The 24,584-nt window shown below is 37.5% G+C and overlaps 1 protein-coding gene across 5 annotated transcripts in view; it reads left to right on the top strand.

The window, feature by feature from the left end:
* The window catches only part of SNX7 (sorting nexin 7), a 135,579-nt gene that overhangs the window by 47,987 nt on the left and 63,008 nt on the right, over positions 1-24,584 (top strand). For all 5 annotated transcript variants that reach the window (XM_081485750.1, XM_081485747.1, XM_081485749.1 and 2 more), the window contains one exon: positions 1,312-1,398. In XM_081485750.1, the coding sequence (XP_081341876.1) occupies positions 1,312-1,398 (87 nt within the window). The remainder of the gene's footprint in view (positions 1-1,311; positions 1,399-24,584) is intronic.

Here is a 24,584-nt window from a genome sequence, read left to right as displayed (position 1 = left end):
GCTCAGTCACTTCAGTCATGTCCAACTCTGTGTGACCCCATGGACTGTAGCCCACCAAGCTCCTTTGTCCAAGGGATTCTCCAGGCAAGAATACTGAAGTGGGTTGCCATGTCCTACTCCAGGGGATCTTCCTGACCTAGGGATCAAACCCTCATCTCTACCTCTCCTGCATTGGCAGGCAAATTCTTTACCACCAGCGCCACCTGGAAAGTCAGCTTTCTATCCTTAATGACTCAATTTTCACTCAAATACTATAGAGCCAGCTTGTTTGGTTCCATTTAACTGATTTGTGGTTTAGGTTCTTCTCTTCCTCTGAAAACACCCAAAAGACCTGTGCCGCATTAAGGTTCTTCTCTTATACGTCCTATAACTCCACTCTTCCTGGTTGAACTGTTTGCTTACCCAGAGTTAGTTTATTTTTGCCTTGAAATGTTTAGGCCACTTGTGTTCATTATTACAATTTCACTATTTAATTAATTCTATGGAAACCAGTGAAAGATGGGTACAAATAGTCTTTACATCGGCAAAGCCCAGGTAGACTGTCTAGAAGAAAAGTGAGTCACCAAGGGAAAGACATTGTAAAATGATGGAAAACATTGTAAAAGATGTAGATGAATTCTGTACTTAAATGCCTTTACAGGGGTGTTTTAACTGAAACATAAAATCATGATTATTCAAGTAAATAAGGTGGAACTCCTATCAGTCAGAGTAGAGGCCATATTTCTTCCTTAAAAGCTTGGCTAATTGGTCGACACTTATATATTTTAAGCTAAAATAAAATCTTAAGATGTAAATGCATACTTCCATTTTGATTCCCCGCTGTAGTTGACTTTGTTTAGCTATTAGCTTTTGGAGCCCAGTAAGAAGGCTGATTGTAGATACTTTCAGATGCGTGGTGCATATGCCTTCACAACTGCAACTAGTTTACACCACAGCATGTATTTTCAGTGCCTCTACTGTTTTGTTGTTGTTGTTGTTGTTGTTGTTAATTTGTTTTATTCTTTGGTCTTTTTGAAGAACTATACGTGCCTAGAGTACACCACCAAAACATTTGCATTTTGTACATAAAATACTTAAATCAGTAAGATGTACATTGGGAAAACTAATAGAAGATTTATGAACAAGTTTCTTTTAAGTACTTGCTATCTGTTTAGCTTTTAGAGATTAAAAACATTTTAAGGCATTATACCCCCCAGATGACTGATGGCCTGGGGAAGGGATGCTACTTGTATTCTCAAATGTATATTTTTGCTATACAAAGATTATTAAAACAAAGTACAGCCTATTTCCTTCCTGTGTTTTAATATGAAGGCTGTCATGAAAAGAAGAGACCAAATACAGGCAGAACTGGATTCCAAAGTTGAAGCTTTGACGTCCAGAAAGGCAGATACTGATCTGGTAAGTTTTTAATTTTCTTGTTATAATCATGTAGAATTCACTGTCTAAGATTTTTATTAGCTCCATTACACACTTGTTTTTAAGCATGCAGTAACTGATGCTAAAATTCCTTCCGAAAATTGATTATACATTGCGTACCATGTGAGTCTGTAAACTTAAGATGGTTTTTTGCCTTTCTGTCTTACATTTTTTTCTTCCAGTGAGTAAAATATGAAGGTAATTTTGTAAAATTAGAGTGTTTGAATAAGGTATGGAAAAAAGAACTTAACATTGTTCCAGATGGTTAGTAAGTACTCAGTAAATAAATCTATTTTTTACTAGTTTTATAAGAAAATTTTATAAGCTAAATTGATGTTCTTATATATATTTTTTAGTTATTATAAACATCTTTACAAAGGAAGTATATTTGTTTTCAAGTTTAATTCTTTCCATAAAATACTTTTCTATGGAAATTTTTAAACATAGAAAAAGATCTAATAATATAATAAACTCATATATCTATCACTGGGTTTCATTAATTCCCAACATTTTGCCCAGTTTTTTTTTAACCTCTTTCCTCATTTTTTTTTTCTGAAATATTCAAAAGCAATTTTCAGACATTATATTTTCACCCAGAATAGGTTAGTGTTTATACTTTATTGCTTTTGTGTATTTTCAAAGTAATGCTATCCGGTCAGAATTGTTATCATTTTAAAATTGAGGAAGAGGCTTGAAAGGCAGAGTAACTTGCCCAAATTTGTACAGTTCTTGAAACAGTGGTAGCACTGGAGGTGATGGGATCACTTGCCTGCCTCAGACCATGCTGCCTCTCAGAGAGCAAGTAGAAATGTAGGAAAAATTGCTCATTACCCTGTTAACTTTCATTGAATTCTCTATGGAAGAGATGTCCCTAATTTTATTTTTAATTTAATAAGTTAGAGTACACTTATGTCATCTGAATGGGCGAATCCTTGAAACCCTCCTGTTAATCCATAGTACTATTACTGCCCATCCCAACTTGGCTTGGGGCTTTACCTCTCTCCTCCGTGCTCTAATTTTTTCTCTAGCTTTAATAATTTTCTGACACAAAAGATGATAGTCTTACTGATCTTCCTTTTATCTTCTCTTTCTTTCTGTTTTCCCCTGTCCGTAATCTAAATACTTTAAGGGTAGGAATTTTTTAATTGTTTCCTGAAGCATTCTCAGCCCAAAGAACAGTGCCTGGTACATGGTGGACAATGAATAAATAATTGTGAATGAATAAGAATTGCAGTGGTTGCTCTGATTCGTAAAACATACTGAAGGCTTGAGACAATGTCTCTACAAAATCAGACTTTGTGTTCAATGTTGAGGTTTCACTAAATAATGATTATGAATTATCCTCATCTTTCTTAACTATCTTTATTTTTCAAACTCAAGTTTATTTTCCTGAATGGAACATGGGGAGTGGTGCGCTGTTATGGACAGAGTAGGAGGATGGAATCTGTGAAAGAGAGAAACAAAATGTAGAACAGATGAAACCAGTGCTTGAGGGGAAAATCATTTGCTATAACCTCAACAGAGGAGAAAAAAGAGGAAAACCAAGATTAGCCTTTTCAATACAATAAAGGATGTGCTCAGTTGCTCGGTCATGTCTGACCCCTTGCAACCCCATGGACTGCAGCCCACAAGGCTCCTCTGTCCTTGAAGTTTTCCAGGCAAGAATACTGGAGTGGGTTGCCATCTCCTGCTCCAGGGGATCTTCCCAACCCAGGGATTGAACACTTGTCTCTTGCATGTCCTGCATTGGTAAGCTGATTCTTTACCACTGCACCACTTGGGAAACTCTACAATAAGGAATATATATATATTTTAACTTAAAAGATCAACTGGAAGGAACAAAAATGGGTGAGCACATGTAATACAAAATTATAAATGTATCATTGGAACTGTAGAATTTTTTAACTTGTTAAATAGTTTTTAAAGATATTTAAATTCATGAGATGTTGAAGTTTATGATTAGATAAAAATTTGCCCTTGACTAGATACTAGAAAAAAGTACAGTATTTTAAAGTTTCAGGAGAATAGTAAAGTGGCTTAAAAACCAAGCATCTGTTCAGAATGGCTTATATTCATATTTTAAATTGAAAGGAAGAGTAGTTGGGATTGTTCCAACCACAGAAATACAGGAAAAAATAGCTTAGGCCCCAATATGGCTAGGCTTTCCCAACTCAACTAAAAAACACATTTTTTCTTTTCATTTGACTTGCAAATATTTTGTCTTTTTGCTCTATAAAAATTTCCTTGATATCCCGTTATAACCTGATGAGCCATCTGTATTTTTGCTTTCATTGTGTGTGTGTGAGAGAGAGATGTGTCCACTATAAAGTATTTTTTACCTAGTTAGATTCTATGCTGTGAGATTGGAGAAATTTGGAACTTTAATTATTTGTATTATTCTGTAGGATAATTTTTATTAAGATTTGAAACAGAGATGTTTAACAAAGACATTACGAGTACTTTTTTGTCACATATCAAAAACAGATCCTAAAATGCACAGGCACTAATTTGATGATTTGTGAATGGTTCCACTTACATTTTCATGTCGTTTGTTTGTTTATAGACCTCACTTTGAAATACCTATGTTATGATGATATCTTTGGAAGCAGCCTTCCAGGGTTACTCTCAAAATGAACCTGCTGTGATTGGTCACAGAACAACCAAAGGGAAGTTGCTTAGAAATATGCAGGATAGGGTCACCATGGAAACGTACCCTTGTGAGGTCCTTTTAAGGAGCCCTCCTTTGCAGTCACCATGGCGACCCTGGCAGAGAACTGAATAGAGCAATCTATCCTGGTTGTTTACCATGGCAACTCAAGCAGGGCCACTTTGGAGACAACCCTGGGGCCATTTCTATGGAGACCTGCTGGGGATGCCTTCAGAGGCTCCATCAAAGTCACCTTTGGGTGGGATGCTATATGCAAACCCAACAAAGCAGCTCATAATGCGAAGGATAGTGAAATGAAGCTCTGCCAACGAGGGCAAAGACTAGGGGAGTTATAATTATTGGGTGGAAATAGAGCCCTGATGTAACTAACATTCCAGAGGTCATGTTAGACATATCAGATGGTCTTTATGTGGGCTACGTGCCATGTGAATGCAAGGCTCTTGTCTTTTATCTTCCCTATAACTTTGTATGTGCTATAAACTGACAATTATGGCATTATTATTAGTTTTTCTCATCACATAAATATGCCCACAAAAATTATATGCTTTCCTGAAAACCAAAATAATGTTTTAGAGTGAATTCCTTGATTTATTACCTGGGTAGTTATAAAGTGGCTGCTGCTTAGAGCTGTGGTTTGTACTTCTTGTCTCACAACAATAAAATTAATGGTTTCAAAATGACCTCAACTTAATAAAGACTAGAATACTCATGTGAAGGTCAGTTCAGCTGTTCATTTAGTGTTTTTGTCATTTAGACTTTGGGGTTAGATAGACTTAGGATCAAATCCTGTCTTATTTGCTTATTAAATCTTAAGACACATTTCCTAACATTTTAAAGCCTCAATTTATCTTGTATAAAGGGGGAGATTATTAGTGCTTTTCTAATAGCCTTGTTAAGGATTCACTGATAAAATGCAAGTCAGTTATTTGGATCATATGACTAGAAAGCACTCAGTGGTTGTTAGCTGTAGTTATTTTGATGGCTTTACAAAAGTTTAACACTTGAGTTGGGTCCTGTAAAATGAGTAAGGAATTGTTCCTTGAAGACTAGTGAGTGGCTATTGTGAAAAGTAGTAAAAGCTGAAACAAGTGTGAGGAACCCTGATTGATGTGTAGTGAGCAGGGTGCTGGAGAATGTGGTGCAGAAGAATCCTGTTGCAGGATGTGGCTCTAAAGGTAGGTTGCAGTCAGATCAGAAAGGAGCCTTACTTGTCAGGATGAAGCATATGGGCTTTATCCTTGAGAATGTGGTTCCAGCAAGTGCCTGAACTGAAGCGGTGGTTGCAGAGTTGCTGAGAAGACAAATTTGAGAGAGACGTAGGTGGGAGATAGAATCTGAAGCACTTAAAGAATGAGGGTGGCCCTTGTTTCAAGTTCTTAGTGACCCTTGACATTTCTAGCTTGTAAGGAAAGCAGGTTGTGGCTCAATAAACTGAACTGTAGCATACAAGGGAAGAAGAAAATTGGAGATGTGCAACTTTATGTCATGACGAGACATTTAAGGCAGAATATTCAGTGAAACAGTTTATCAAATGTTGTTGGGTACCTAACATATAAGAGACACTAATCCAAGCACTAGGGAGAAAATGGTCAAGAAAGACCCTCATGAGTCCTAAATTCTAGAGACAGAGACAAAAGCAACAAATAAAATTTATAGTGTATTTTCATATATGATAAGTGTGGAGAAGAGGCAGTGTTGGGGAGCAGTATGATTTAAAATTAGGGGTCAGGAAAGGTCTTACCAAGAAGCTGTTTATGTAAAACCCCAGAAAGTTGAGGTCTTGAGCTCTGTGAATACCTGGCAGAAGAACATGTCAGGCAATGGGGACAGTATGTGCAAAGTGGAATTATGCCTGCGTGTTTCCTGCAAAGCAAGGAGATCAGTGTTGCTGGAGTGGAATGAGGATGCAGAAGAGCTCTGGGAACCAAGGTTGGAGAGATAAGCAGGGGTCAGATCATGTAAGATTATAAGATTTGGTCTCAACGAGTTAGGAAGACGACAGTGGAACAGAGGAGTGACATGGTGAGACGTTCTAAAATGACTACCGTGCTTGGGAAAGACAAAAGGTAATGCATATATGGAGTGTGCATGGAATGGGAGGCCAGAGCTGGAGACTAGCTCTTCCAATCCCAGGGCACACCCTAGCTTGGACCGGGTAGAAGTAGTGTGGAGTGTTCAGATTCTGAGGATATTTTGCAGATAGAGCTCTTGCTTGCTATTTATTGCACTATGAATTGTGAGTGAATGAGGATTTTACCACAGTTTTCGAACCAAGCAAGTGGGAGTTAAGTGTTGGCACTGAAATGGCAAAGACTTTGGGAAGAACATGGAGAAAGTGAGTAAATCAGATCTGAGTGTATGAAGTTGGTGTGCCTGGAGATAACCCAGGTGAGGTGTTGAGCAGGGACATATGGAAATTTGTATAAAAATCCGGAGGTCAGGGAGGGACCCAGCTGGGAATTACTAGCAGATAAGTTGTAGTTAAAGCCATGACATTTGTTCAGATCACTAAAGCATGAGTAAAAGAGGCCCCAGGACTTCACAGGACGGAGCCGTGATATATCCCAACAACAACAACAAAAATCATAGATGAGATGGCTAGTTATGAGAAGGAAAGGGAATTTATATAGCTTTGGCTGGTGGTAGATAATTTGACCGATAAGATGAACTAAACAGATTTACTTGGGCTTTCCTTGTGGCTCAGCTGGTAAAGAACCCACCTGCAATGTGGGAGACCTTGGTTCGATCCTTGGGTTGGGAAGATCCCCTGGAGAAGGGAAAAGCTACCCACTCCAGTATTCTGGCCTGGAGAATTCCATAGACTGTATAGTCCATGGGGTTGCAAAGAGTCAGACATGACTGAGAGACTTGCATTTTCACTTTCAAACAGATTTACTTAGGGTCATTCAACTTTTTTAATCACTTCTCTGTTTATGAGGTGTTTGTAAAACAATTTGATACAGAATACGGTAAGTGTAGATAATAAGATATTTTGATAGACATTGAGAGTTATATGCTGTGATAAAGAAGATATTAAAAAAACAGATATTCAGTCAAAGTAAGGAAATCTCTGCCTGTGAAGATGAAGGTATAACAGTAACTGAGATTTTGAGGAAAGCTCAAATATTTGGAGGAACTTGTGGTTTTTTCAGTTTAGTTAGAAGTTTTCAGAGTCAGAGCTTCTGTTTGAAAATGCTTATTCATTTCACGGTTTAACTGTAAGATAAATAAGGTTCATCTGTGCTGCTAAATAATGCTGCATATCCATTTTATTTTTATTTTTATTTTTGAATGGATGATTTATAGTTTGCCACTCAAAGCAGCATTCAAATATAAATGAATATGAATACATTTGACATTTAGCAATATGTGCATGGAATCTGAGAGTTGGATCTAGATATAATGCCATAGCCGTTTAGCAGTATATTTATGTGAGCAAAAATAAAAAATGCATTTTCATAAGATCATTACAGTTTGGATTTGCATATAGCCACACTCAGAAGATACAAACAGACACCAAATTTATTTAATCTGGTCCTTGCTTCGTGTGAGTTGCTATTTTTGAACCAGTTTTTTACTCCCATCCTCAAATTGTGGTTATTAATCTTGAAATGTTCTCGATACTATACTAAATGCTTTTTAAACTTTAAAGAAATAACATTGACATAGCTTTTTTTTTTTTTTCATAGTCAGGGCAGAGGTTGGCTCTACCTTTTCTTGGATATTTGTTATTTCACTTCTCTCCCTGATTTTTTAACAAATTTATTCCTTTCTATAGGCCTCATTTTCTAGTGTCTATTTTTCTCTCCCTGCTTCTTTTGTGTCTATTTGCTTTTACATGGATTTCTCATGCACACAGATGATATGCATAGGTACATATATACAGACTCACACAGCAGTGAAAGACATGATGCTATCCAGTGAAAGAAGAAAGGACTTTCTTTTTGTATGTTTCCTTTTATCGGTTTATCCTAGAAGATATCCAGCAGACTTTTTCTCACATCTCATGGTGAGTCCATGATCAAACTAGTGTTTTGGAGTAGAAATGTGACCATCAGTACTGAATTAGACCAGCTTGAAGCTGCCCTCTGATGCAAATACCTAAAAAATAAAAACAAACAAACTGGGGCTCTTACATGTAGTAAGAGGGAGAATGTGGAATGGATTTAAAGTAAATAGTTAATAAATATGTGCTTCACATACACAGTGTAGCTGTACATTGGAGTTGTAGACACACTGCTGCTGCTGCTGCTGCTGCTAAGTCGCTTCAGTCGTGTCCGACTCTCTGCAACCCCATAGACGGCAGCCCACTAGGCTCCCCCGTCCCTGGGATTCTCCAAGCAAGAACACTGGAGTGGGTTGCCATTTCCTTCTCCAATGCATGAAAGTGAAAAGTGAAAGGGAAGTCGCTCAGTCGTGTCCGACTCTTAGCGACCCCATGGACTGCAGCCCATCAGGCTCCTCTGTCCATGGGATTCTCCAGGCAAGAATACTGGAGTGGGTTGCCATTGCCTTCTCCGTGTAGACACACTACTGGTTGGGAATTTGGGTGAATGAGTGATGAAAGCCCTCAGTAGCCTCTCCTCCCAGAACAAAGTACCAGGCAGTGCCTAGAATCCTTCTCCCTCTGAACCATCACTGGCAGGCCTCTCATTCAGGGCTTCATTGGTTCAAATGGCTGGAAAAAAAAAAAAAAAATCCATGTTATTTACATAAACTTGTAGAGGGTAATAATAAGTATTTGATTAAAAAGCAAAGAATCATGTCAGTTCTATGTATAAGAACCTGTTGAGCCTGAGATCTTTATTTGGAATTTTACCAGGTTACTTTTCTCCTCTGTTGTTTATCTCATGGCATTGCAAGTAGAGCAGTATCTGAAAAGTGTTTAATAAAAGATCTTAAGCCCAGTTGTAGAACTGCATGTGATTTTAGCCATAGCATTGTGAGCCTTTGTAGTTTACAGCAAGTTACTTGCATTCTTCTTGCTTTAGTTTCCTCAACTATAAAAGTTGTGGGTAATACCTTCCTTAGAGTGTCGTTAAATCAGCCTGTGAATACTATGAGTGCAGTACCTAGCTAGGTGGATTGTAAATATTTTGTATTTGAAATATATATTGGATGTCTCATTCAAAGTTTGAAAAGTGGTAACTGTAATCCTGCTTGTTAGATCTTTATATTGCTTAAAAAAAAATAATATAGTAATTATCTTGAATAGTGACTGCTCCCGTTGCCCCACCTGATCACTAGGCAATTCAATTATAATTTAAGGTGTATATGAATGTATACTGACCCTTGAAAAGTTTGTGATTTTTACTCCAAACAGTTGTTTTACTAAACAGCATTTGGTACTGTACCATTGATTTGTAATAAAGGACATTTTATAAAAGAGAACCATAAATCTCTTTATTATAAGCGTCAGCATCGCTGACTACTTTCTAATTAAGTTTTCCTTTATGAGGACCCCTGAGAAAAGTTTCATTTATGTATCAGCACCAGCAATAGGATTTAATTTCTCTGGAGCCATTAACTTGTTTTCAGTGTGTGTACATCTTGGGTTTTATACCTATTCCTAGCACACTTTTTATCCCACTCTTTACATTAGTTTCTAAAATGTTGAGAACCCCAATTCTGATCCACTTCTATCTGGCCAGTGTGTTTTGTGTTTCTAACTCACCCCTGGCTTGACCTTGTTTTCCCCTACTTTTGTTTTCCCTTTGTGCTATTGTCTTTATCTACTTCAGTTCAGTTCAGTTCAGTTGCTCAGTCATGTCTGACTCTTTGTGACTCCATGGACTGCAGCATGCCAGCCTCCCTGTCCATCAGCAACTCCCAGAGTTTACCCAAACTCATGTCCATTGAGTTGGTGATGCCATCCAACCATCTCATCCTCTGTCATCCCCTTCTTCCACCTTCAATCTTTCCCAGCATCAGGGTCTTTTCAGATGAGTAAGCTCTTCGCATCAGGTGGGCAAAATATTGGAGTTTCAGCGTAAACATCAGTCCTTCCAAGGAACACTCAGGACTGATCTCCTTTAGGATGGACGGGTTGGATCTCCTTGCAGTCCAAGGGACTCTCAAGAGTCTTCTCCAACACCACAGTTCAAAAGCATCAATTCTTCAGTGCTCAGCTTTCTTTATAGTCCAATTCTCACATCCATACATGACTACTGGAAAAACCATAGCCTTGACTAGACAAACCTTTGTTGGCAAAGTAATGTCTCTGCTTTTTAGTATGCTTTCAAGGTTGGTCATAGTTTTTCTTCCAAGGAGTAAGTGTCTTTTAATTTCATGGCTTCAGTTACCATCTGCAGTGATTTTGGAGCCCAAGAATATAAAGTCTGTCACTGCTTCCATTGTTTCCCCATCTATTTCCCGTAAAGTGATGGGACTGGATGCCATGATCTTAGTTTTCTGAATGTTGAGCTTTAAGCCAACTTTTTCACTCTCCTCTTTCACTTTCATCAAAAGGCTCTTTAGTTCTTCTTCACCTTCTGCTATAAGGGTGGTGTCATCTGCATATCTGAGGTTATTGATATTTCTCCCAGCAGTCTTGATCCAGCTTGTGCTTCATCTAGCCCAGTGTTTCTCATGACATAATCTGCATATGAGTTAAATAAGCAGGGTGACAATATACAGCTTTGACGTACTCCTTTCCCCATTTGGAACCAGTCTGTTGTTCCATGTCTAGTTTTATCTGTTGCTTCTTGACCTGCATACAGGTTTCTCAAGAGGCAGGTCAGGTGGTCTGGTATTCCCATCTCTTTCAGAATTGTCCACAGTTTGCTGTGATCCACACAGTCAAAGGTTTTGGCATAGTCAATAAAGCAGAAATAGATGTTTTTCTGAAACTCTCTTGCTTTTTTGATGATCCAGCAGATGTTGGCAATTCGATCTCTGGTTCCTCTTAACTTTTCTGAATCCAGCTGGAACATCTGGAAGTTCACGGTTCATGTATTGTTGAAGCCTGGCTTGGAGAATTTTAAGCATTACTTTACTAGTGTGTGAGATGAGTGCAATTGTGCAGTAGTTTGAGCATTCTTTGGCATTGCCTTTCTTTGGGATTGGAATGAAAACTGACCTTTTCCAGTCCTGTGGCCACTGCTGAGTTTTCCAGATTTGCTGGCATATCGAGTGCAGCACTTTCACAGCATCACCTTTGAGGATTTGAAATAGCTCAACTGGAATTCCATCACCTCCACTAGCTCTGTTCGTAGTGATGCTTCCTAAGGCCCACTTGACTTCACGTTCCAGGATGTCTGGTTCTAGGTGAGTGATCACACCATCGTGATTATCTGGGTCGTGAAGATCTTTTTTGTACAGTTCTTCTATGTATTCTTGCCACCGTTTCTTCATATCTTCTGCTTCTGTTAGGTCTATACCATTTCTGTCCTTTATTGTGCCCATATTTGCGTGAAATGTTCCCTCATTTATAATTTTCTTGAAGAAATCTCTCGTCTTTCCCATTCTATTGTTTTCCTCTTATTTGTTTGCACTGATTACTGAGGAAGGCTTTCTTATCTCTCCTTGCTATCTTTGGAACTCTGAATTCAAATGGATACATCTTTCCTTTTCTCCTTTGCTTTTTGCTTCTCTTCTTTTCACAGCTATTTGCAAGGCCTCCTCAGACAGCCATTTTGCTCTTTTGCATTTCTTTTTCTTGGGGATGTACAATGTCAGGAACCTCTGTCCATAGTTCTTCAGGCACTCTGTCTATCAGATCTAATCCTTTAAATCTATTTCTAACTTCCACTGTTTAATTGTAAGGGGTTTGATTTAGGTCCATACCTGAATGGTCTAGTGGTTTTCCCTACTTTCTTCAATTTAAGTCTGAATTTGGTAATCTGGAGTTCATGATCTGAGCCACAGTCAGCTCCTGGTCTTGTTTTTGCTGATTGTATAGAGCTTCTCCATCTTTGCCTGCAAATAATATAATCAATCTCATTTCGGTGTTGACCATCTGGTGATGTCCATGTGTAGAGTCTTCTCTTGTGTTGCTGGAAGAGGATATTTGCTATGACCAGTGTGTTCTCTTGGCAAAACTCTATTAGCCTTTTCTCTGCTTCATTCTGTACTCCAAGGCCAAATTTGCCTGTTGCTCCAGGTGTTTCTTGACTTCCTCCTTTTGCATTCCAGTCCCCTGTAATGAGAAGGACATCGTTTTTGGGTGTTAGTTCTAAAAGGTGTTGTAGGTCTTCATAGAACCATTCAACTTCAGCTTCTTCAGCGTTACTGGTCGGGGCATAGACTTGGATTACTGTGATATTGAATTGTTTGCCTCGAAAATGAACAGAGATCATTCTGTCGTTTTTGAGGTTGCATCTAGGCCCTGTGTTTCAGACTCTTTTGTTGACTATGATGGCTACTCCATTTCTTCTAAGGAATTCTTGCCCACAGTAGTAGATATAATGGTCATCTGAGTTAAATTCACCTATTCCAGTCCATTTTAGTTCGCTGATTCCTAAAATGTTGATGTTCACTCTTGCCATCTCCTGTTTGAGCACTTCCCATTTGCCTTGATTCATGGACCTAACATTCCAGTTTCCTATGCAATATTGCTCTTTACAGCATCAGACCTTGCTTCCATCACCAGTCACATCCACAACTAGGTGTTGTTTTTGCTTTGACTCCATCTCTTCATTCTTTCTGGAGTTATTTTTCCACTGATCTCCAGTAGCATATTGGGCACCTACCGACCTGGGGAGTTCATGTTTTAGTGTCCTATCCTTTTGTCTATGAAATACTGTTCATGGGGTTCTCAAGGCAGGAATACTGAAGTGGTTTGCCATTCCCTTCTCCAGTGGACCACATTTTGTCAGAACTCTCCACCAAGACCTGTCCGTCTTGGGTGGCCCTACAGGACATATCTCATAGTTTCATTGACTTAGACAAGGCTGTGGTCTAACTCGGTGATTAGATTGGTTAGTTTTCTGTGATTGTGGTTTTCAGTTTGCCCTCTGATGGAGAAGGATAAGAGGCTTATGGAAGCTTCCTGATGGGAGAGACTGACTGAGGGGGAAACTGGGTCTTGTTCTGATGGGCCAGGCTCAGTAAATCTTTGATCCAATTTTCTGTTGATGGGTGGAGCTGTTTTCCCTCCCTGCTGTTTACCTGGGGCCAAACTATGGTGGAGGTAATGAAGATAGTGGTGACCTTCTTCAAAAGATCACATGCATGTACTGCTACACTGCCAACCCACACCTCTGCTGGAGACTCCTGGATATTCACAGGCAAGTCTGGGTCAGTCTCTTGTGGGGTAACTGCTCCTTTCTCCTGGATCCTGGTGCACAAGTTTCTGTTTGTGCCCTCCAAGAGTCTATTTCCCAGTCCTGTGTAAGTTTTGGCAGCTCTATGGTGGGATTAATGGCGACCTCCTTCAAGAGGGCTTATGCCATACCCAAGTCTGCTGCACCCATTGCCCCTGTCCCTGAGGCAGTCTGCTGCTGACCTGTACCTCCACAGGAGACGCTCAAACACATTTCTGTCTCAATCTCTGTGGGGTCCCTGGGTCCTGGTGAGCACAAGGTTTGTTTGAGCCCTCTTAGCATCTCTGGTGGGAATGGGGTTTGATTCTAAATGCGAATTCACCCCTACTCTCATCTTGCTGTGGTTTCTTTGACCTTGGACGTGGGGTATCTCCTCTCCACCGCTCCAGCGGCTCCAGCACCGCTCAGCTGCAGCTCGCCGCTCCTTTAAACTAGTTGTAGGATCTAGTTTTAGTTTTGGAAGCCATTTTAAATCTAACACAGAGCAGAAATAAATTTAATGACTGAAGTAAAATGTTCCAGATAATTTCAAACATCACACTTTTTAAAACATATTTTTGACCTCCCACCTCCAAAATGTGTTCTTATTTTTTAAAGAATTGTCCAATCCCAGCATATCTGATGTGAACACAAACTTGAACATCAAACTACTTGTGTTAACTGTGTTAACCCAGAAAATTAGCCAGGAGATGTCTGATGGTGAAGTGAAAAAATTGTACTACTTCCAAAATTTTTACCTGTGAAATTTGCTTAGGGAAGTTATTGCATTATTAAGGTTTACTGATTTGAAAATGGAATATATAAACTTATAGTCTTGATGAATAAGGCCTATGTACCTTTGTGGTGGGTGAGGGTGGATGGAGTTGATGGTGGAGAAAATGAAATACTGTACCATAAGAGAGGCAGGGGAACATTATGGTAAATGACTTTCTAAGGGAGGGTTGTAAGCTCTGTGTCTTTCTGTAGGAACGTTTTTTTTTCCTCCCCACTGTCTTGACTGCAACAGAAAAATAACAGATGGGTAAGTAAAAGGAATAGTTTAAAATTCCAGTCATTTCTTCTCAGGATTTAAGAAATTCTACTTATAGTGTCCTTGTGGATTTGTGGTTTGGTTTGTGGAGTTCTGCCTACCATAGATATAATAGTTTAAACAGCTGTCCCATATAGAAACTCAAAATAGATTCAATTTCCTTTTAATTTCGACTTTTTGTTAATAAGAAATGTGTCCTCAGGGTCTATCTTACATATCTCTTTCACTCCCAGCCCTAAATATTTGATTATGCTTAGAGCAGGAACACACTGGGAGTCTGAAGCCTGGAGAGGGCTTTGATTTGCTTTTACTTAACTTGTGACTTTAATCAGACATTTAGTATTCTTTACCCATGAACATGCAGAAATAATGCTTACTTTGAAGAAACTTTTTTTGAAGAATTAATGTTTATAAATCTAGAACTTGTGTCAGTAAAAATTTTGTTAAGTTAGAAGAAGAAAGTATAAAAGACTAATATAAAATATGTAATGGTATCATAAAACATTATTTAAAGTATGAATCGTTTTTAAATAATACTTCTAAAAATTAAAAAAAAATCCTATTTCTAAAGAACTAGCAATTCTCTTCTAGTACAGTGCCATATGACTAAATTAACTGCATTTTGATTTATTATATTTCTAGATTTTGGAGAGTAAACTTTTTCTTCCTACTAAATCTTAGTCAGTAGGGAAGCAAACTTAGTGGGGAATGCCCCAATCAAAGTTCCATTCAATTTTCAAAGAGTTTCTAGACTCTCTCTCTTGCTTTCCTTTCTGAAGCATATTTAGCATTTGTTTAGTACCTATTATATGACAGGCACTGTGCCAATAGTTTACATTTATTATCACTTGGAAGAGGAAATAGAAACTCACTTCAGTATTCTTGCCTGGAGAATCTCATGGGCAGAGGAGCCTGGTCCATAGGGCTGCAAAGAGTCAGACACACTGAAGCGAATTAGCATGCACACATGCATACAATGAATAATACTATAAGGTAGGCATACTTGAGTCTCATTTTTCTAGATGAGAAAATTGAGGCCTAGATTGTCAATCAGCCAAGAGTTGTGAATTCCCTCCCTTGACTTTTGTGACCATTTATGCTGAAGATTGCAGGCCAGTTACAGTAACTTGTTTGATACTTATGATTAAATTGTCAGTATTTGACAGGAATATTATTCAAGTGATGCTATGATCTATGTGTTCGATAGCACATGATATTTATTTGTCCCATGAACAAAGAAAGGCAATGCCAAAAAATGCTCAAACTACCGCACAATTGCACTCATCTCACATGCTAGAAAAGTAATGATCAAAATTCTGCAAGCCAGGCTTCAGCAATATGTGAACCATGAACTTCCAGATGTTCAAGCTGGATTTAGAAAAGGCAGAGGAACCAGAGATCGAATTGATCCAACATCCACTGGATCATCGAAAAAGCAAGAGAGTTTCAGAAAAACATCTATTTCTGCTTTATTGACTATGCCAAAGCCTTCGACTGTGTGGATCACAGCAAACTGTGGACAATTCTGAAAGAGATGGGCATACCAGACCACCTGACCTGTCTCTTGAGAAACCTGTATGCAGGTCAGGAAGCAACAGATAGAACTGGGCATGGAACAACAGACTGCCTCCAAATAGGAAAAGGAGTACGTCAAGGCTGTTTATTGTCACCCTGTTTATTTAACTCATATGCAGAGTACATCATGAGAAACATTGTGCTGGATGAAGCACGGGCTGGAATCAAGACTGCTGGGAGAAATAGCAGTAACCTCAGATATGCAGATGACACCACCCTTATGGCAGAAAGTGAAGTAAAGAGCCTCTTGATAAAAGTGAAAGAGGAGAGTGAAAAAGTTGGCTTAAAGCTCAACATTCAGAAAACTAATATCATGGCATCCAGTCCCATCACTTCATGGGAAATAGATGGGAAAACAATGTCAGACTTTATTTCTTTGGACTCCAAAATCACTGCAGATGGTGATTGCAGCCATGAAATTAAAAGACACTTACTCGTTGGAAGGAAAGTTATGACCAACCTAGATAGCATATTGAAAAGCAGAGATACTACTTTGCCAGCAAAGGTCCATCTAGTCGAGGCTATGGTTTTTCCAATAGTCATGTATGGATGTGAGAGTTGGAGTATAAAGAAAGCTGAGTGCCGAAGAATTGATGCTTTTGTACTGTGGTGTTGGAGAAGACTCTTGACAGTCTCTTGGACTGCAAGGAGATCCAACCCGTCCATCCTAAAGGAGATCAGTCCTGAGTGTTCATTGGAAGGACTGATGTTGAAGCTGAAACTCCAATATTTGGCCACCTGATGCGAAGAGCTGACTCATTTGAAAAGATCCAGATACTGGGAAGGATTGAGGGCAGGAGGAGAAGGGGATGACAGAGGGTGAGATGGTTGGATGACATCACTGACTCAATGGACATCGGTTTGGGTAAACTCTGGGAGTTGGTGATGGACAGGGAGGCCTTCCATGAGGTTGCAAAGAGTCGGACACGACTGAGTGACTGAACTGAACTGAACAGTATACTCTTTGGTTCCACCTGGTTAAGGTGATGTGTGCCTAGCTTCTCCATTGTAAAATGACTCCTTTCCCTTTATAAGTAGTAAACATTTTGTGGGGTGCAACTTTGAGGCTGTATAATTATTTCATTCCTTACCTTACTTTAATCTTTAAATTGATATGTTTGTGTGAGTGTATGTGTGTGTGGTTTTCTGTTTCAGTCAGTGGATTTTAGTCCATTACTATCCCTATGTATTTTGATACATTAATTGCCTGTTTGACTAGTAGGACCAGTTTGGCGAATGGCACCATCTTCGAACATTTTTATTATCTTATGACACACTCCCATCATTCTTGCTTGCTTCTTTCTGGTACAACAAGACATTCTAGGCTCTTCTTGCACTTTTCTTGCCTGAGCCCTAGAATCAGCCATTTCTCTAATAAGCCCCGGTTAGTATTTGTGGAAAAAAATTATGTTTAGGACATAGTATTAATATCTTGGCATTAGATATGTTCATTGCTTTTTAAATATCATTATTCTGAGATCTGAGTGGACATAGATACAAAACATTTCTATATAATCACACATTTTTGTTTCTGTATTGAATTGTTTGTTTATATATATTAAAAACAATAATTTCATACCAAAACTTCCAACTTAAACCTGGTATCATGAGAGTTCATTCTAGTTTTCTTTCTTTCCATATTTGTAGTTCCTTTTCTGACTATGAGAAACAGACTGTCATTATCCTTTACATATCAACTTATTTGCTTGATTTTCTGTTTGTAAACAATCTTGCATAGCTCATGTCATCTTCTTTCCTAAGTGGAGGTACTCCTCACCTCACCCCGCTGGACCACAACCTCAGGGGAGAGGAGCATCCTCTTTTCTACTCTAGGATCTTGTTCCATGTTGGCCTCGGCTCCCCATGCTGCCCCCGTGGAGTATGCACCCTTCTCCCCATGACTGGGCTGTTACTTCCCATTCCGGACCACTCTTTTCAGGGACGGCCTTATCATCTTCCTCACACCTTCACATCCTGCTCTGGGCCACCATGCCTTTGCCTCCCTTCCTCCACCAGCATGGGTACCATCCTTGCTCTGCATTACCAAATAAGCTTTAGGACTGAATTGTTCGGGAAGTGAAAGGGGAAAGGAAGAACTCACAGTTGCTTTCAAGTGCTCACTTTGTTTCTTGCATGGGAAGCAAAGACTGTTGAGTCCAGTGCAATAGGAAGGAGATGAGGATGGCATAAACCAAGGTGGTAGTAGGGAGATTTTGATCAGAAAAGTTAAGTGATTTATCCACAGTTGTACAGTTAGTTAAATAATAGAACCAGAACTATAACCTGGCACTGTACTCCCTGGTCTCTTATAAATACTTTTTTCCCCCCTAATAGATGGTTTGAAGACTTTGGTTTGAAGTCTGTTAGGCAGATAATAATTATATTCTACAAAGACCAAAACAAAAAAGGAATTTTAAGAATCTAGTGATTTTTTTTTTAAATACTTTCCAAAAATATATATATTTAGAATCACAATAAATCAGAAATTGTAACTTGGAAGCACATTTGGAGCATGTAGAGCTGTGATTTCAGAAAGCTGAAATTCTTTTTTTCCTTCTTTCAGGGAATTATTATATAGAATTTTATTTTAACCAAGTCAGTATGTTATATTAAAACTAATGGATGAAGATGATGATAATTTAAGTCTCACACAATGCAATGAGGTAGATAGTATAACTTTGCTCATTTTACAAATGTGAAAACTGAGGTACAGAGAAAAGTTACTGGCTCAATATTGCATGTGTAGAGGTTGTCGAAGCAGGACTCCAGAAATTATGCCAGTAACTTGAAAACTATATTCTAAGGTAACATCTGAAAAGTTCCTTATCAACATGCTTCAGATGACTAATAAGGATCATTTAGAGTTTTTACTCAATGTAAAGTCTTGTTGCCATGCCTGCCACAGGACATTATTGGTGATTTGAAATATCCTGTGATAGTGAGCTGGCAGTTTTAATGGTATGAATTTTAGAGTAAATTGACCTGCCTTGCTTATCTCTCAGTGAAAAAAAAAAAGAAGAGAATGTGAAATGAGTTAAGGAGGCACAGTGTATGTCAGTGGTTCTCAGTAGCAGTGTGGCTGGGCAGGAGGCTAAGAGTTTTGGATCCCCAGGTACAGTTTCAAAATAAACTGCAAACTTGCAGAGGTTCTGTCCTTCCTGGAGGCGGGTTCTGTTGCTACTGAAACCCTTTGATGGAGAAGCTTTTAATCTAAAATGAGTAAGAGAAAGGACAAAAAAATGCATTCAGAACAAATCTCTAATGCATTAAAAGATCTATTATAGCCCCTTGCACCAGGAAAATGCTGGACACATTCTTCATATTCCATTAATGAGGATACAACAGGGGCATGCATGTGTGCCACATACAGTCATGCCACATTACATGTGAAATGCACATGTAAGGTTACCCTGGCACAAATTTCCCAAAGATGATTCCACACCAGCAGACAAGATTTTTATCCAATGTCAAATTTTTAGTTATGATATTTAGATTAACTTACTTATACACATTTAAGATCACATACATATATGAATGTGTGATTCTTTAATATACACATTAAATGACTGATTAATGTAGAAATATCATCTTTTGCCCTTCCACATGCATCTTCAATATTCCTTTGAGTCACCTAACATTCTCTTTCATTGCAAGAAATGATACAGTTCAACAACCAGAAAGAAGCTCAGAGCCTCTGTGTCTGTGTCCCATTTTTAGCCCCGTATGTGTCCCTCAAATGTTGTCTCCAACCACCAGTGCCCATTTAGAGAACATTAGGAATGTCAACATTTCATTGTTCCCAAAAATATATTTCCTGATCTCTAACATAAGCAATTAGCATGTTGCTTAAAACCCACCAAAATGATTTATTTGAATATGTAATATATTGTGTGTGTGTGCATGTGCTCAGTCATGTCCATCTCTTTGCATCCCCATGGACTGTAACCTACCCTGCAACTCTGTCCATGAAATTTTCCAGGCAAGAATACTGGAGTGGGTTGCCATTTCCTACTCCAGGGAATCTTCCTGACCAAGGGATCGAATCTGCATCTCCTGCTTTGGCAGGCAGATTCTTTACCACTGAGCCACCTGGAAAGCCCGTAATAAATTCACATGGTTCAATATTAATAAATTTTAAAACACAGATTTAATGAAGTCTCCTTCCCGTCTTATATGCTGTCTCCCCAATTCCCACTCCCCACTTGTGTGCATGCTTCCATTAGTTACTTTTGTAGCCTTCCAAGTTACTTTATGGATGTGCAACAAATACAAATATACATTCTAATTTTACTTTTTAATGAATGTAATAATATGTTATAAAGATTTCTGTACTTTGCTTTATTAATATATCTTAGATCATTACAGTTATTAGTCTTTTATAGCTACATGATCTTCTGATATATGCATGTACCAGGATTTATTTAATCTGACTCCTACTGGTGAAAATTTATTTTTAACCTTTTGCTACTATAAGCAATGCTTCAGTGAATACCTTGTGCATGCGTTCTTCTGTGAATGCGCCAGTAGATCTGTGGAATAAATACCTAAAAATGAAATTGCTGAACCAGAGACTATTCAGTTTTGATAGTTTATTATTAATTGTTCAGTCTTGAACAAGTTAGCTAATTTCTTGTCAACTTTGTTTCTTATCTTTGATAGGGATTCAGATGGAAAAGAGATTAATGTCTGAAAAAACCTCGAGAATTCACTTGATTAAAAGTCTAATGTACACACTATGTCAGCAAAGATAACATTTCAGTCACTAGACTTTTTGATCTATTACCTAAATATTTTTGAGCACATCTCCCCATATGTGTATATTTTTTAAATTTACAAATTATCTCTACTTATACTACTATACTTATATATTTTATCTTTATTATAAACTATGCATGTAAGTTAAAAACATTACATGAGTTAAATAGAAGGTGGTCAAAAGATACAAACTTCCAGTTATCAAATAAGTGATGGGAATGTAATGTATAGGGTAGTGACTATAATTAATAATACTCTATTGTATATTTGAATTGCTAAGAGAACAAATCTTAAAAGTTCAATAGATCTCATCACAAGAAAGAAATATGGTAAATATGTGTGGTGATGGATGTTAGCTAGACATCCATATTGTGGTAATCATTTCTCAATATGTACATATATCAAATAGTTTTGTTGAACACTTGAAACTAATATAATGTTTTTTGTCAACTGGCTCCCCTGTTCATGGGATTTCCCATGCAAGAATACTGGAATGGGCCACCATTTCCTTCTTCAAGGGAACTTCCCGACTCAGGGATCAAACCTGAATCTCCTGTGTCTCCTGCATTGGCAGGTAGATTCTTTACCACTGAGCCACCTGGAAGCCCCCAATAAAAAAGAGTTAAATATAAATGGAAGCTCCTTCATGTAGCCTATGAGCTGTCTAATATATGTCCTGAAATTCATGGACCCCTTATGGAATTTTGTAATATAGTAGAGTTGGATCACAAATTAGGGAACCTGGAAACTCTGGGAGAAAGTTACCAAAAAGTAACTTAAACTTCAATAAGCATTCCTTTTTCATGTTAGTAAAATGGGGAAAATAATATTTATATTATGGATGTATAGTGAGAATTGAATGAGATAATATGTGAGATATTGTTTGGTGAAGTAGTGAATACAAATATTTAATGGCAGAAAATTGTATGACGTGTGAAGGTCTATAAAATAAATGTTTAGGTTTGGCTTTGAAATAATTTTTAACTTTATTGAAACCTAATGATAGTATGGCATATCATTTTTCTAGGCTTCAATTATATTCTTCCGAAACAAATATAGGAAATTATACCTAAAGAATTAAAAGACTTGATTAAAAATTTTTTTTCAGGACCCATATCATTTCTTTTTTAAAGGTTTATATTAATAGGGCTCAGGGAAGCAGTAGGAAAAAAGATTAATCCTCTTCTATCGTGTATATTTTTACTGTGCTTCTGTTGTGCAGAAGAGATCACTATACTTCCTAAAATGGGGCTGTTTAAATAATTGGCTTTCTGTTGCCTCCAGTGTCATGATTATTCCTTATTTGAAGGATGTTAATGGTGTTGGAGGTACTGACTTGAAAGGTGATGTGTCAACTGCATTTGTGGGTGTTTTACGACTTAATTTGTCATTTTAAGAAAATGCATTGTGTTTTGCTGAACAAGTTACATTTGGATAATAAAATTGCCAGTGAATTTCAGGAAGAGTGGTTTCTACTTTTTAAGAAAAGTGTGTATTGTAAAGTATATAAAAAAGGTATGCACGTGTAGTAATCACATGTATGCTTGAGCTACATTGTATAATCAAGTATCTAATTTTTCAGACACATCTTACCTCTCTCACAAATCAGAAAATAATGTAATTTTATTGTTAAGAGCCCTCTTCTCCCTCCCCTGCAATTTAATTAATACTTGTTAAGAAGAGGTAGCTGTCAGATTAGAACTGAATTTTAGAATTTTCTATTGTCTTGTGATGGAGTGGCAATCTAAATCTTTTTATTTAGGTATATTATTTTCAAGGACTTTCAAAATGATAATTCCTCAGCTTTTCTGATTATGAAGAGAAATTTTTAGCATTTGAATAAATAGATTGGTAATTTTTTTCCATAAAAGGCAATAATAGAGAAGCTATTTAAAAAGAAAAAAAGTGAAGATATTCTTAAGTAAGAATAGCTATTATCCTCAAGTTGTATTGTTTTGCTCAGAAATTTTGGTGATAAATACCTTTAGGATAAGGTACAGGCAGCTTGTAAGTTTCTATGGTATTTCACAGCGTAATAAAACAGTCCTTGGAAAGGAATGGTGAAACAAGACTAGATTTGTTACTAATATTTCACCTTTCTGAAATCATTAATTTATTCTACAAGTATTTATCGCATTTCTAAGTAGTAAGTACTAAGGATAGAATGGTCAAAAGATAGGCACATGGTTCATGTTACAACTTATATTGTAACGGGAAAGTCCATAACCATACATAAAATGAATGTCCTAATGAATGTTAAGGAGAGGAATGGTGGACTGAGATGGAGAGAGTAGTGAAAAAGTACCTACATTGTACATAAATACTATTCTTATAAGAACTATCTGAGGAACTGATACTTAATCTTAAATTGAAGGAGGTACTAAATAGAAGATTTAAGGTAGAATAATTTTTAGAAACCGTACTTTTTCTTTTGTCTTCTTTGATATCTCTCAATAAAGTTTTAGAATGTTTTTTCCAAAAAGGTCTTCTGCACTTTTTCCTAAGTTTATTCCAGAGTATTTTATATTTTGTTTGTATTTGTCATAAATTATTACTATATATTTAAAATTTTTTCTTTTCTAACTTTTGTTGTGCTAGAGTATAGAAATATAATTTACTTTTTCAAATTTATCTTTTATCAGCAGTCTTCAAAATTATTGTTATAATAATTTCTTTAATATTTGAAATTTTCTATGTAGAAAATCTTATGGGTGTATATTAATAGCTTTGTCCTGTTTATTCAATCTTTATATCTTATATTAATTTTTTCATTCTTATTTATCTGGCTAAAAGATGCATTATAAAGTTATTAGTGATGGGACATCCTTGTATCATCCCTGTTGTTGTTTCTGTTGTTCAGTTGCTAAGTCATGTCGCACTCTTTGCGACCCTCATGGACTGCAGCACGCCAGGCCCTTCTGTCCTTCACTATCTCCTGGAGCTGCACATATTCATGTCCATTGAGTCAGTGATGCTATCTAACCATTTCATCCTCTTCTGCCCCTTTCTCCTTTTGGCTTCAATCTTTCCCAGCATCAGGGTCTTTTCCAGTGAGTCGGCTCTTCACATCAGGTGACCGAAATATTGAAGCTTCAGTTTCAGCATCAGTCCTTCTGATGAACATTCAGAGTTGATTTCCTTTAGAATTGATGGGTTTACTGATGCTAAAGTAAATTTCTTCGGGATTTTTTCCATTAGTAATGATGCTTGCTAAACTTTTAAAATTACGTATTTTTAATCAGGTTAAGGCAGTTTTTATTTACTCCTATGTGATGACAGGTTGATTCATAAGGGGGTGTTGACATTTGTTGAATGGTTTCCTGTACCAGCTAATGTAGTATGATTTTCTCCATTATTCACTTAATTTGGTGATTTACACTAAGACATTTTCTTATTTTAACCATCCTTGGATTGCTGAGATAAATTCAACTTGGCCCTTGTTCGATTTGGCTAGCTCAACTTAAAATGTAGGACTTTTGTGTTTACATTTCTGAATAAGAATGATTGGTCGTCATGTTGTATATTTGAAACTTATACATTTTCTGAGGTCAATTATACCCCGGTTATTTCTTCCTCCCCCTAATACAGCTGGCGGACAGGGGAAAGAATGATTTGCAATTACCATTGTTTGTATTAGAAATGTCAGTTTTTGTATCAAAGTCATGCTAGCCTCCTTAATTTCAACATGCTATAGTAATTTGTGTGACATTGTGATTTTTCATTAGGAAAAAAACTCTTCCAATAATGCATTAGGAGCAGACCCTTGTAAGTGTTCAGATGTTAGGAGCTTAGTCATAGTATTGGATAGAGAAAATCACAGGGTGAGGAAAAGGGATGCTTACTTGCTATACTAGTAATATCAGGGATAAGTGATGAA

This window comes from Giraffa tippelskirchi, chromosome 5, assembly GCF_054371585.1.
Source record: "Giraffa tippelskirchi isolate mGirTip1 chromosome 5, T2T-mGirTip1v1.2.pri, whole genome shotgun sequence".
NCBI lineage: Eukaryota > Metazoa > Chordata > Mammalia > Artiodactyla > Giraffidae > Giraffa > Giraffa tippelskirchi.
The sequence above is the reverse complement of the archived record's forward strand: the minus strand, read 5'-3'. Positions and strand labels throughout refer to the sequence as shown.